At 47.9% G+C, this 12,491-nt stretch overlaps 1 protein-coding gene across 5 annotated transcripts in view; it reads left to right on the top strand.

The window, feature by feature from the left end:
- Nucleotides 1–7,432: 7,432 nt before the first annotated feature.
- The window catches only part of RABEPK (Rab9 effector protein with kelch motifs), a 35,354-nt gene continuing 30,295 nt past the window's right edge, over nucleotides 7,433–12,491 (top strand). For 4 of the 5 annotated variants that reach the window (XM_050760565.1, XM_050760563.1, XM_050760562.1 and 1 more), the window contains exons 1-2: nucleotides 7,433–7,500; nucleotides 11,186–11,244. In XM_050760565.1, the coding sequence (XP_050616522.1) occupies nucleotides 11,192–11,244 (53 nt within the window). In that variant the 5' untranslated portion in view covers nucleotides 7,433–7,500; nucleotides 11,186–11,191. The remainder of the gene's footprint in view (nucleotides 7,501–11,185; nucleotides 11,245–12,491) is intronic. The other variant, XM_050760564.1, reaches the window with a different exon arrangement.

The following is a 12,491-nucleotide window of genomic DNA, read 5'->3' as shown; positions in this document are numbered from 1 at the left end:
AAACCTCGCCTAAGCCTGTGGCAGAGATGTCAGGCTCCAGTCTTCCAATCTGAAAGGAAGGGAAACAAATATTAAAGGTTTTCTTATGCTAAATGCGATACAAATGCTGTTTTTCCATTTAATCTTCGTAACGATTGACAGGAAAGTGAGGCTTGGAGGCTTTAAGTAGTTTACCCCAAATCTCACAGGGAACAAAATGGCGGGACCAAGATTGGAAAAATGGCTTAAGCTTAAGCGTACTTCCAATGAGAATCCCACAATGACATGGAGTTTTTTGCTGTAACTCCAGCACTGAGAACAGTACCTGGTACTAGCGTACCTTCAGCATTCGTTTATTCAAGCACTCTTTATTGAGCAACAAAGATGTGCCAGGTACAGCTGCAGGAGCTTGCAACACTTCATGAACAAAATAGACAAAGATCTCTATCCTATCCGTAGCTACAAAAAATACCAAAATTAGCCGGGTGCGGTAGTGCGTGCTTGTGGTCCCAGCTACTCTGGAGGCTGAGGAAGGAGAATCGCTTGAGCCGGGAGGCGGAGGTTGCAGTGAACCGAGATCGCGGCACTGCACTCCAGCTGGGGCGACAGATCGAGATCCTCCTCAAAAATAAATTAGTAAAAAGTGGCCGGGCCCTGTGGCTCACGCCTGTAATCCCAGCACTTTGGGAGGCCGAGGCGTGCAGATCCCGAGGTCAGGAGATCGAGACCATCCTAGCTAACAAGGTGAAACCCCGTCTCTACTAAAAATACAAAAAGAAATAAGCGGGGCGTGGTGGCGGGCGCCTGTAGTCCCAGATATTCGGGAGGCTGAGGCAGGAGAATGGTGTGAACCCGGAGGCGGAGCTTGCAGGGAGCTGAGATCCCGCCACTGCACTCCAGCCTGGGCGACAGAGCGAGACTCTGTCCCAATAAATAAATAATAAATAAATCAGTAAAAGGAAGCTGCTGTATGGGACTAGGGGTGGGGGTACAATGGCTGTAGCTAAGAGACCAGTTAGGAGACTGTTATGTAATCCAATAGTAGCAGGCGCTCAATAAATATTTGTTGCTCAAGAGTTCCTGGAATGAATCCTCTTGCTCTCTAAATTTTGTGAACAAATGGCTAACCCTTAATGAGATATCTGTGTGAAATTCTTTGTATTATCCTTGTAACTGTTCTGAAAGTATGAAATTGTTTCAAAGTAAAATTAAATTTTTAAAGTTTGTTACAAAATGAATGATGCCCACAAGTATTCATTTCTTCATTCATTCAACTAATAGTTATATAGTGCCTATTGGCCAGGCCGCAGTGGCTAATGCCTGTAATCTCAGCACTTTGGGAGGCCAAAGCAGGCAGATCACCTGAGGTCAGGAGTTCAAGACCGCCTGACCAACATGGTGAAACCCCATCTCTACTAAAAATACGAAATACTCGGGAGGCTGAGGTAGGAGAATCACTTGAATTGCTTGAGGCGGAAGTTGCAGTGAGCTGAGATGGCGCCACTGCACTCCAGCCTGGGCCACAGAGTGAGACGCCATCCCAAAGAAAAAAAGAAAAAAGAGGTTACACAGTGCTTACGATGTGAATAAAACAGATATGATCCCCGCCCTAATTAGGCTTACAATCTGCTGGGAAGAGACAAACAGTATTTATTTATTTACATTTACTGTTTTATTATTAATATAAAGGATATTACAAAGGATACAAATGAAGAAATGCATAGGGTAATTTAAGTTTTTTTGTTGTTGTCGAGGCCGGGTGCAGTGGCTCACCCGGTGGGCAGATCGCTTGAGGCCAGGAATTCAAGACCAACCTGGCCAACATGGTGAAACCTGATCTCTACTAAAAATACAAAAATTAGCTGTGCATGGTGGTGCATGCCTGTAATCCCAGCTACTTGGGAGTCTGAGGCATGAAAATCGCTTGAACCCAGGAGGTGGTGGGGGTTACAGTGAGCTGAGATCGTGCCACCGCACTCCAGCCTGGTCAACAGAAAAAAAAAAAAAGAAGAAGAAGAAGAAGAAAAAAAAAAAAAACTTGTTGAGGTGAGATCTTACTATGTTGCTGAGGCTGGTTTTAAACTCCTGGCCTCAAGGTGTTCTTCTGCCTTGGCCTCCCAAAATGCTAGGATTATAGGTGTAAGCCACCATGCCTGGTGATGAGCAAATATTTAATTGCAAATTGTGATTAGTGCTCAAAAGGGAAAATAGGAGGTACTATAAGCAAGAAAAATGGAGTAGAAGAGGTCTACCTTTGGCTGGGCGCGGTGGCTCATGCCTGTAATCCCAGCACTTTTGGGAGATCGGGAGATCGATACTATCCTGGTCAACATGGTGAAACCCCGTCTCTGCTAAAAATGCAAAAAAAAAATTAGCTGGGGGTGGTGGTGCGCACCTGTAGTCCCAGCTACTTGGGAGGCTGAGGTGTGAGAATTGCTTGAACCCAAGAGGTGGAGGCTGCAGTGAGCCAAGATAGTGCCACTGCACTCCAACCTGGGCAACAGAGTGAGACTCTGTCTCAAAAAAAAAATAAATAAATAAAGCGGCCTACTTTAGATTGACAACACAGTGGAGGTAAAGTACAGGATGTAGATTCTAGCACCATGTGGGCAGAGTTCAAATACAGGCTCTATCACTTATTGTGTGATTTTGGGGAAGTTATTTATCCTTTCTGTACTCCAGTTTTCTCAGCTCCAATATGGAGATGATAATAATAATGCTTACCTCCTCTTGAGATTCTAAGAATACTCATAGGCTTGTACAAGGTTTAACAGAGTTGATATATGAAAATGGCAAGGCCGGGCGCGGTGGCTCAAGCCTGTAATCCCAGCACTTTGGGAGGCTGAGATGGGCGGATCACGAGGTCAGGAGATAGAGACCATCCTGGTGAACACAATGAAACCCCGTCTCTACTAAAAAAATACAAAAAACTAGCCAGGCGAGGTGGCGGGCGCCTGTAGTCCCAGCTATTCGGGAGGCTGAGGCAGGAGAATGGCATAAACCCGGGAGGCAGAGCTTGCAGTGAGCTGAGATCCGGCCACTGCACCACTGCACCCCAGCCTGGGCGACAGAGGGAGACTCCGTCTCACAAAAAAAAAAAAAAAAAAAAAAAAGAAAATGGCTTAAAACAATGTCTAGGCCAGGCACAGTGGCTCACACTTGTCATTCCAACACTTTGAGAGGCCAAGGTAGGAGGATCACTTGAGCCAAGGAGTTCAAGACCAGTCTGGGCAACATAGTGAGATCTCATCTCTACAAAAAAAAAAAAAAAATTAAAATTAGCCAGGTTTGGTGCTGGCACACACCTGTAGACCCAGCTACTCTAAAGGCTGATGTGGGAGGATCGCTTGAGCCCAGGAGGCCAAGGCTACAGTGAGCTATGATTGTGTCACTGTACAACAGCAGGGTGACAGTGAGACCCTGTCTCAAAACAAAACAAAAACATTGTCTGGCACAGAGTGAGTGCAATATGAGTGTTAACTCTGAGTATTATGTGGGCAGGAAAGGCATTTCTGAAGAAGTAACATGTAAGACTTTAGAAAAAAAATGTAGGAGGCTGGGCGTGGTGGCTCATGCCTGTAATCCTAGCACTTTGGGAGGCCGAGGCGGGCAGATCACTTGAAGTCAGGAGTTCAAGACCAGCCTGGTCAACATGGTGAAAACCCATCTCTACTAAAAATACAAAAATTAGCCGGGTGTGGTGGTGCATGCTTGTAATCCCACCTACTGGGAAGGCTGAGGCAGGAGAATCACTTGAATCCGGGAGGCAGAGGTTGCAGTGAGCCAAAATCGTGCCACTCTACTCCAGACTAGTCGATGAAGTGAGACTCCATCAAAAAGAAAGAAAGAAAGAAAGAGAGGAAGGGGAGGGGAGGGGAGGAAAAAAAGGCAGAACAGGTGCCGTGACTTATGCCTGTAATCCCAGCACTTTAGGAGGCTGAGGTGGGCAGATTGCTTGGGCCCAGGAGTTTGAGACCAGCCTGGGAAACATGGCAAAATTCCATCTCTACAAAAAATATAAAAATCAGCCAGGCATGATGGCATGTGCCTGTAGTCCCAGTTACTTGGGAGGCTAAGGCGGGAGGATTGCTTGAGTCCAGGAGGCGGAGGTTGCGGTGAGCCAAAGTTGTGCCACTGCACTCCAGCCTAGGCAACAGAGTAAGACCCTGTCTCAAAAAAAAAGAAAAAAGGAAAAAGAAGTAAAGAGATAATCTGCTCAGAGTTTCCTGGAGGAAAAAATTCAAATGGAAGAAGATACTGTTGTTGTTTGGATATTTTTATTTTTTCTTTTTTAGAGACTGATGTTTATGGCCAGGCACAGTGGCTCACGCCTGTAATCCCAACACTTTGGGAGGCCAAGGCAGGCGGATCACGAGCTCAGGAGATCAAGACCATCCTGGTCAACATGGTGAAACCCCATCGATACTAAAAATATGAAAATTAGTGTGCCTGTAATCCCAGCTACTCAGGAGACTGAGGCAGGAGAATCGCTTGAACCAGGGAGTCGGAGGTTGCAGTGAGCCAAGATCGCGCCACTGCACTCCAGCCTGGTGACAGAGCGAGACTCTGTCAAAAAAAAAAAAAAAAAAAAAAAGAAAAACTGATGTTTATTTTCCATCAACCTTATTTCCATGTTGCTTAAGAGCCCCTGCAAGAGCCAGGCGTGGTAGCTCATGCCTGTAATCCCAGCACTTTGGGAGGCCGAGATGGGCCAATCACTTGAGGTTGGGAGTTTGAGACCAGCCTGACCAACATGGAGAAACCCTGTCTCTTTCTTGTTGATGTGTCACTCCAGCATGGCACCTTGAAACAGAGCTAGCCAGAAAACATCGGGGACATCAGAGCATTCTGCAGCTGTGAGTAGAAATGTACATGGAGATGCACATGGACATATGGCAGAGCTAACCTGGTCTTGGTTTTCTTTCCTGAAGGAGAGCAGAATGACTGAATATCCCTAAACTTCTCTTTGGCAGACAGTCAATGGGGAATTTTCCACTAATGTGGGAACTCACAAAGACTCCATATGTTTGAAAGAGCCGCAGACCTTGAATTCCATTTTGTCAATAAATTTTGGTTATGGTTTCAAGTAGCTAAAAGAATCCTTTCACCAACTTGGCCTTTCACCTGTATTAGCACTTCCTCTGAACAGTTCTGTCTGCACACTAGGTAGTACTATCCTCATTCTATAGATGAGGAACTAGGGTTCAGAGTGGGTGACTTGCCAAATGTCAGAGTTAGATGGTTAGTGCTGGACCCTGGATTTTTTTTTTTTTTTTTTGACAAGAGTCTTGCTCTGTTGCCCAGGCTGGAGTACAGTGGCATGATCTTGGCTCACTGCAACCTCCACCTCCTGGGTTCAAGTGATTCTCCTGCCTCAGCCTCCTGAGTAGTTGGGATTACAGACACATGCCTGATTGATTTTTTTTTTTTTTTTTTTTTTTTTAGACAGTCTTGCTCTGTTGCCCAGGCTAGAGTACAGTGGCATGATCTCGGCTCACCACAACCTCTGCCTCCTGATTCAAGCGATTCTCCTGCCTCAGCCTCCCAGGTAGCTGGGATTATAGATGCGTGCCAGCCATCATGCCTAGCTAATTTTTGTATTTTCAGTAGAGATGGGGTTTCACTGTGTTGGCCAGGCTGGTCTTGAACTCCTGACCTCATGATCTGCCCTCTTCGGCCTCCCAAAGTGCTGGGATTACAGGCATGAGCCACCACACCCGACCTGGAGCTTGGATTTTAACCCAAGTATGTTTGATCTCTTCCCACTAAGCTATCATAGCTCTACGCTCCAGGAGCTCCTGTTTCTAACCTGAGCTGTTTTCTCTATTTCCTAGGACACAGCGACAGTTTCAGAGACTGGAGTTCTTTGAAACAGACATAAGAGAGCGAGCCACCTCTCTATTTTCAGGAAAGATACAGAGAACCTATGGTTATGAACTAAATCAAAGATAATGTAGATGAATACATCTAGAGACATTGTTCATTTATAGTCAGGAATAGCTTTTCCCTTGAAAGAGAACTCTGTGCCAGCTGCTGGGTGCTGATCATTTTTATTTACATTATGTCATGTATTCCCCACCACAACTACGATATAAATCTTTTTTCTTTTCTTTTTTTTTTTTTCCAAAACGGAGTCTTGCTCTGTCACCCGGGCTAGAGTGCAGTGACACTATATCAGCTCACTGCAACCTCCAACTCCCGGATTCAAGCAATTCTCCCGCCTCAGCCTCCTCAGTAGCATGGATTACAGGCACCCACCACCACGCCTGGCTAATTTTTGTATTTTTAGTAGAGACGGGGTTTCACCATGTTGGCCAGGCTGGTCTGGAACTCCTGACCTCGTGATCTGCCCGCCTCCACCTCCCAAAGTGCTGGGCTTATAGGCGTGAGCCACCGCGCCCAGCCTATGACAGAAATCTTATTAGCTCCATGGTTACAAGCAGACAGCCCTGAGGCCGGGAGGAAAGTAACTTCCCCAGAACGTTTTATTTCTTGCACTCTTGGCAATTGTCCCTAGTTGTCTTTTTGTTGATCTCTCTTTAAGACTGTATGCTAGGCCGGGCGCGGTGGCTCACGCCTGTAATCCCAGCACTTTGGGAGGCCGAGACGGGCGGATCACGAGGTCAGGAGATCGAGACCATCCTGGCTAACACGGTGAAACCCCGTCTCTACTAAAAAATACAAAAAACTAGCCGGGCGAGGTGGCGGGCGCCTATAGTCCCAGCTACTCGGGAGGCTGAGGCAGGAGAATGGCGTGAACCCGGGAGGCGGAGCTTGCAGTGAGCTGAGATCCGGCCACCGCACTCCAGCCTGGGTGACAGAGCGAGACTCCGTCTCAAAAAAAAAAAAAAAAAAAAAAAAGACTGTATGCTCCTGGGCTCCTGGAGGCCAAGGGTGGTGGTGTCTGGCTCAGCATAGCACCTGCCATAATTACAAATGGCAATTATGGAATAAATCAGCTGTTCAAAGCACCAAATCTTGAGCTGGCCCGAAGACTGCGCAGGCAGATTGCGTGCTCAACTCTCCCCTTTTGAAACTGTTAACAATCGTCGTAACTGGAAATGTAACTGTTATACCGCCCCCTTTTATTTATTTATTTTTGAGACGGAGTTTTCGCGCTGTTGCCCAAGCTGGAGTGAGGTGGCGCCCGGCCCTGTTAGCCGGTTATGGAGTAGATCAGCTGCTGCAGGAATTTGGATTCCCCAAACGAACGCCCGAACCCGGCATTGCGCAAATCGTTTCCAAGTAGCCCCAGCTTATTTATCCCTTCTGGGAGGGAGGAACCCAGGGAGGGCCCAACCCGCTTGGTTCCCCAGAAATGCACAACCCGGCGTCCACTCCGGGTCTGGGGGGGTCCCTCCACCGCCAGCCCAGGAAGGCAGTGCCGGGCCCTCGGGACTGAGCAGGCAGGATAGAGCGGTTAGCCCGGACGCTCTTCCGGGTTCTGGGAGGAGGGCCCAGACATAAGCCCCGCCCCTCCGGGGCGGAGTCACGGCTCGCGACTGGCCTAAATCTCCGCAGGTAATGCGGCCCCGGGCTGGAGGGTTGGGGGCTAGGGTCCCCGGATACCGGGTCTGTTACAGTCTCGGGAAGGGGGTCCGAATCCTTTAGGGGAGTGGGCCCAAGCCGGGTGGAAAGAACTGAGAAGGCCTTCCCTGGCTCCGTCCTGGCCACTTTGACCGAACCAGCCTGTTTTCTCCCGACCCCGTCTCCTATCCCCTAGAACTGCCACGTGGGGATGAGATTTACCGGGCAGGTAGCGGCAGCGGCGGCGGCTGCGGGAGGTCCCGCCCACGTGAAGCCAACCTAACTGAGCTCTGGACTTTGGGGACAGTTGTCAGCGGCCTAGGCCGCAGGTGGGATTTATCCATTCATCTCTCAATCTATTTTCTTTCTTCATTCACTAGCCACTCCCCCACTTCTACTCTATGCCAGGTCCATTGGTAGGTTCTCGAAATGGATCTGACAGGCCCAGCCCTCTAGGAACTTAGTCTAGTGGAGTTTAATCTAGAATCTAGTCTAGAAGCTTTAAATAGATAAACAATACAAATGATTCCTGCAGTGGTGGTGGCTTAATACCTTAAGAGCCCAGTGGGTAGAAGAAGGAAGTAACGTGGAAGGGGGTGAAAGAGAAAAGGGCAAATCAGGGAAGGTTTCACCAGGGAAGGGACTTTTGAACTGGGCTTTGAAGGTTAACTAGGAGTTTGCCAATTTCCCAGAAGGGAAGCGACATTACAAATAGGGGAAGCAGAATAGGCTACAAAATTATGAAAAGGCCTGCCATATTATAAGAACTGCAAAAAAACCAATAATGCAAGAGATTATGGAGGTGAGTTCACGGAAAAAAGCTTGACAGCAGAAGGCCTTACTTTCTATGCTATGCTGAGGCCAAGATTTATCCTAGAGCTCAGTATTTCTCAGCCTCTTTAAATATTTTGTCCTTTGGGCAGGGAACAGTGGCTCATACCTGTAATCCCAGCTCTTTAGGAGGCTAGGAGTTCGAGACCAGCCTGGACAACATAGGGAAACCCCATTTCTTTTTTTTCTTTTCTTTTCTTTTCTTTTTTTTTTTTTTTTTTTTTGAGAGTCTCGCTCTGTTGCCAGGCTGGAGTGCAGTGGCGTGATTTCGGCTCACTCACTCTGCCTCTTGGGTTCAAGCAATTTTCATGCCTCAGCCTCGCAAGTAGCTGGGACTACAGGCGCATGCCACCACGCCCAGCTAATTTTTTTTTTTTTTGTATTTTTAGTAAAGATGGGGTTTCACCATGTTGGCCAGGATGGTATCCATCACCTGACCTTGTGATCCGCCCATCTTGGCCTCCCAAAGTGCTGGGATTACAGGCGTGAGCCACCGTGCCCAGCCCCGTTTCTATTTTTAGTTAAAAAATAAGGAGGCCGGGCGCGGTGGCTCAAGCCTGTAATCCCAGCACTTTGGGAGGCCGAGACGGGCGGATCACGAGGTCAGGAGATCGAGACCATCCTGGCGAACACGGTGAAACCCCGTCTCTACTACTTAAAAATACAAAAAACTAGCCGGGCGAGGTGGCGGGCGCCTGTGGTCCCAGCTATTCGGGAGGCTGAGGTAGGAGAATGGCGTAAACCCGGGAGGCGGAGCTTGCAGTGAGCTGAGATCCGGCCACTGCACTCCAGCCCGGGCAAGAGAGCAAGACTCCGCCTCAAAAAAAAAAAAAAAAAAAAAAAAAAAAAAAAAAAAAAAAAAAAAAAAAAAATAAGGAGGCCGGGCGCGGTGGCTCAAGCCTGTAATCCCAGCACTTTGGGAGGCTGAGGCGGGTGGATCACGAGGTCAGGAGATCGAGACTATCCTGGCTAACATGGTGAAACCCCGTCTCTACTAAAAATACAAAAAACTAGCCGGGCGTGGTGGCGGGCTCCTGTAGTCCCAGCTACTTGAGAGGCTGAGGCGGGAGAATGGCGTGAACCCGGGAGGCGGAGTTTGCAGTGAGCCGAGATCACGCCACTGCACTCCAGCCTGGGAGACACAGCCAGACTCCGTCTCAAAAAAAAAAAATAAAAATAAAAATTAAAATTAAAAAAAATAAAAAATAAATAAATAAATGGCCAGGCTCAGTGGCTCACGCCTATAATCCCAGCACTTTGGGAGCTGAGGCGGGCCAAGTTCAAGACCAGCCTGGCAAACATAGTGAAACCCCGTCTCTATGGAAAAAAAAAAAAAAAAAAATTAGCTGGGCATGGTGGCACTTGCCTGTAGTCCTAGCTCATTCGGGAGGCTGAGGCAGGAGAATAGCTTGAACCGGGGAGGCGGACGTTGCAGTGAGCCGAGATTGTGCCACTGCACTCCAGGCTGGGTGACAGAGTGAGACTCCATCTCAATAAATTGATAAATAAAGCTGCTGCCCTGGCACAGTGGCTCACACCTGTAATCCCAGCACTTTCGGAGGCCGCGACGGGTGGATCACTTGAGGTCAGGAGTTTGAGACCAGCTTGGCCAACATGATGAAACCCCGTATCTACTAAAAACACAGAAATTAGCCAGGCGTTTTGGCTGGTGCCTGTAATATGAGCTACTCGGGAGGCTAAGGCCAGACAATTGTTTGAACCCAGGAGGCGGAGGCTACAGTGAGCCACGATCGTGCCACTGCACTCCAGCCTGGGTGACAGAGTGAGACTCCATATCAGAAAAAAATTAAAAAATAAAAAATAACGCCAGGTGCGGTGGCTCACACCTGTAATCGCAGCACTTTGGGAGGCTGAGGCGGGCAGATCACCTGAGGTCAGGAGTTAGTGACCAGCCTGGCCAACATGGTGAAACCCCATCTCTACTAGAAAAACTAGAAAAATGAGCCAGGCGTGGGTGGGCACCTGTAATCTCAGCTATGCAGGAGGCTGAGAAAGGAGAATCATTTGAACCAGGGAGAGGGAGGTTGCAGTAAGCAGAGATCGCACCACTACACTCCAACCTGTGCAACAGAGCAAGACTCCATCTAAAAAAAAATAATAAGAATAAAAATAAAGGCCGGGCGCGGTGGCTCACACCTGTAATCCCAGCACTTTGGGAGGCCGAGGCGGGTGGATCACAAGGTCAGGAGATCGAGACCATGGTGAAACCCCGTCTCTACTAAAAATAGAAAAAATTAGCCGGGCGCGGTGGCAGGCGCCTGTAGTCCCAGCTACCTGGAGGCTGAGGCAGGAGAATGGCGTGAACCCGGGAGGCGGAGCTTGCAGTGAGCCGAGATTGCGCCACTGCACTCCAGCCTGGGCGACAGACTGAGACTCCGTCTCAAAAAAAAAAAAAAAAAAAAAAAGAATAAAAATAAATACATCAGCCAGGCACAGTGCGTCACCTGAGGTCAGGAGTTCGAGACTAGCCTGACCAACATGGTGAAATTCCATCTCTACTAAAAATACAAAAATTAGCTGGGCATGGTGGCACATGCCTGTAATCCCAGCTACTCGGGAGGCTGAGGGAGGAGAATCGCTTGAACTTGGGAGGCAGAGATTGCCATGAGCCAAGATCGTGCCATTGCACTCCAGCCTGGGCAACAAGAGCAAAAGTCCGTCTCAAATAAATAAATAAAAAATAAAGATGAAAAGTTGGTGGTGCTTATTCAAATTAGTCAGGCCCTAGAAATTAGTACATTCAACAGGAAAGGTTTAAAAAGGAGGTTGAATTGATTAAGATGATCATCATAAGTGTCTAAAAAGTGCCTTTCTTTCTTATGCATAGGACACCATGAAGCAGTTGCCAGTCTTGGAACCTGGAGACAAGCCCAGGAAAGCAACATGGTCTGTAACGAAGGATCCAGACACAGAAAAGCATGAGTTTTTGTTTCATTTATAAGTAGTTTACTAACATATTTGATCATCAACAAAAAAGGGTAGAGACGAAACCGTCTGCAGTTGCTGGTAATTAGACTCAAACTGTCTGAGCAGGTCTTCAGAGGAAAGATAGGGGGGCAGTAATTATCACAGAGCAGATGTTGATTTTATTAAAATCCATTACCAGAAAGAGTAAGGCACTGACCATCTGGCATCGTCAGCTCCAATGCTGTGTCTTCCCCCGAGCTCTGACTCATTTCTAAGATTTTTAGGAAATTAGATTTGGATTAAACTGGCTTCACTGTTTCTTGGCTGTTTGTTCAACCAACCCTTTATTCAACAATTAACATTGGCCTGATGGGGGCAGCTGCTGTGTGGGTGTGGGTGCTGTGTGGGAGGTAGAATTGTAAATAGTCTCTGTGTACTGGGGACTACAGACTAAGCAGGTGATGGTGATGAAATGTGATCTGCTCTAAGGTAGGGCCCACAGAAGGCTGTAGAGAGGTGGCAGTTCTTCAACAGGACCTTGAAGGAGAGACTCCAGTCTGGCTTCCATGCATCTGTCTTGCTATGTACCCAGAATATAGCCAATCATGGCATTTCCTAGTTTAAAACCCTTTTGTACCTCCCTATTGGTGTTGAGATAAAAATCAGACTCCTGGGCTGGGCACAGTGGCTCATGCCTATAATCCCAGCACGTTGGGAGGCCAAGGCGGGTGGCTCTCCTGAGGTCAGGAGTTCGAGACCAGCCTGACCAATATGGCGAAACCCCATCTCAACTACAAATACAAAAATTAGCCAGCGTTGTGGTACATGACTGTAGTCCCAGCTACTAGGGAGGCTGAGACAGGAGAATTGCTTGAATCCGGGAGGTGGAGGTTGCAGTGAGCTGAGATCATGCCATTGTACTCCAGCATGGGCCACAGAGCAAGAATACGTCTCAAAAAAAAAAAAAAAAAAAAAAAAAAAAAAATCAGACTCCTGGCCAGGCGCAATGGCTCATGCCTATAATCCTAGCACTTTGGGAGGCTGAGGTGGGTGGATCACTTGAAGCCAGGAGTTTGAGACCAGTCTGGCCAACATGGCAAAACCCCATCTCTACTAAAAATAGAAAAATTAGCCGGGCATGGTGGTGCATGCCTGTAATCCCAGCCACTCGGGAGGCTGAGGCAGGAGAATCGCTTGAACCTGGGAGGTGGAGACTACAGTGAGCT

Source organism: Macaca thibetana, chromosome 15, assembly GCF_024542745.1.
Source record: "Macaca thibetana thibetana isolate TM-01 chromosome 15, ASM2454274v1, whole genome shotgun sequence".
Lineage (NCBI taxonomy): Eukaryota > Metazoa > Chordata > Mammalia > Primates > Cercopithecidae > Macaca > Macaca thibetana.
The sequence above is the reverse complement of the archived record's forward strand: the minus strand, read 5'-3'. Positions and strand labels throughout refer to the sequence as shown.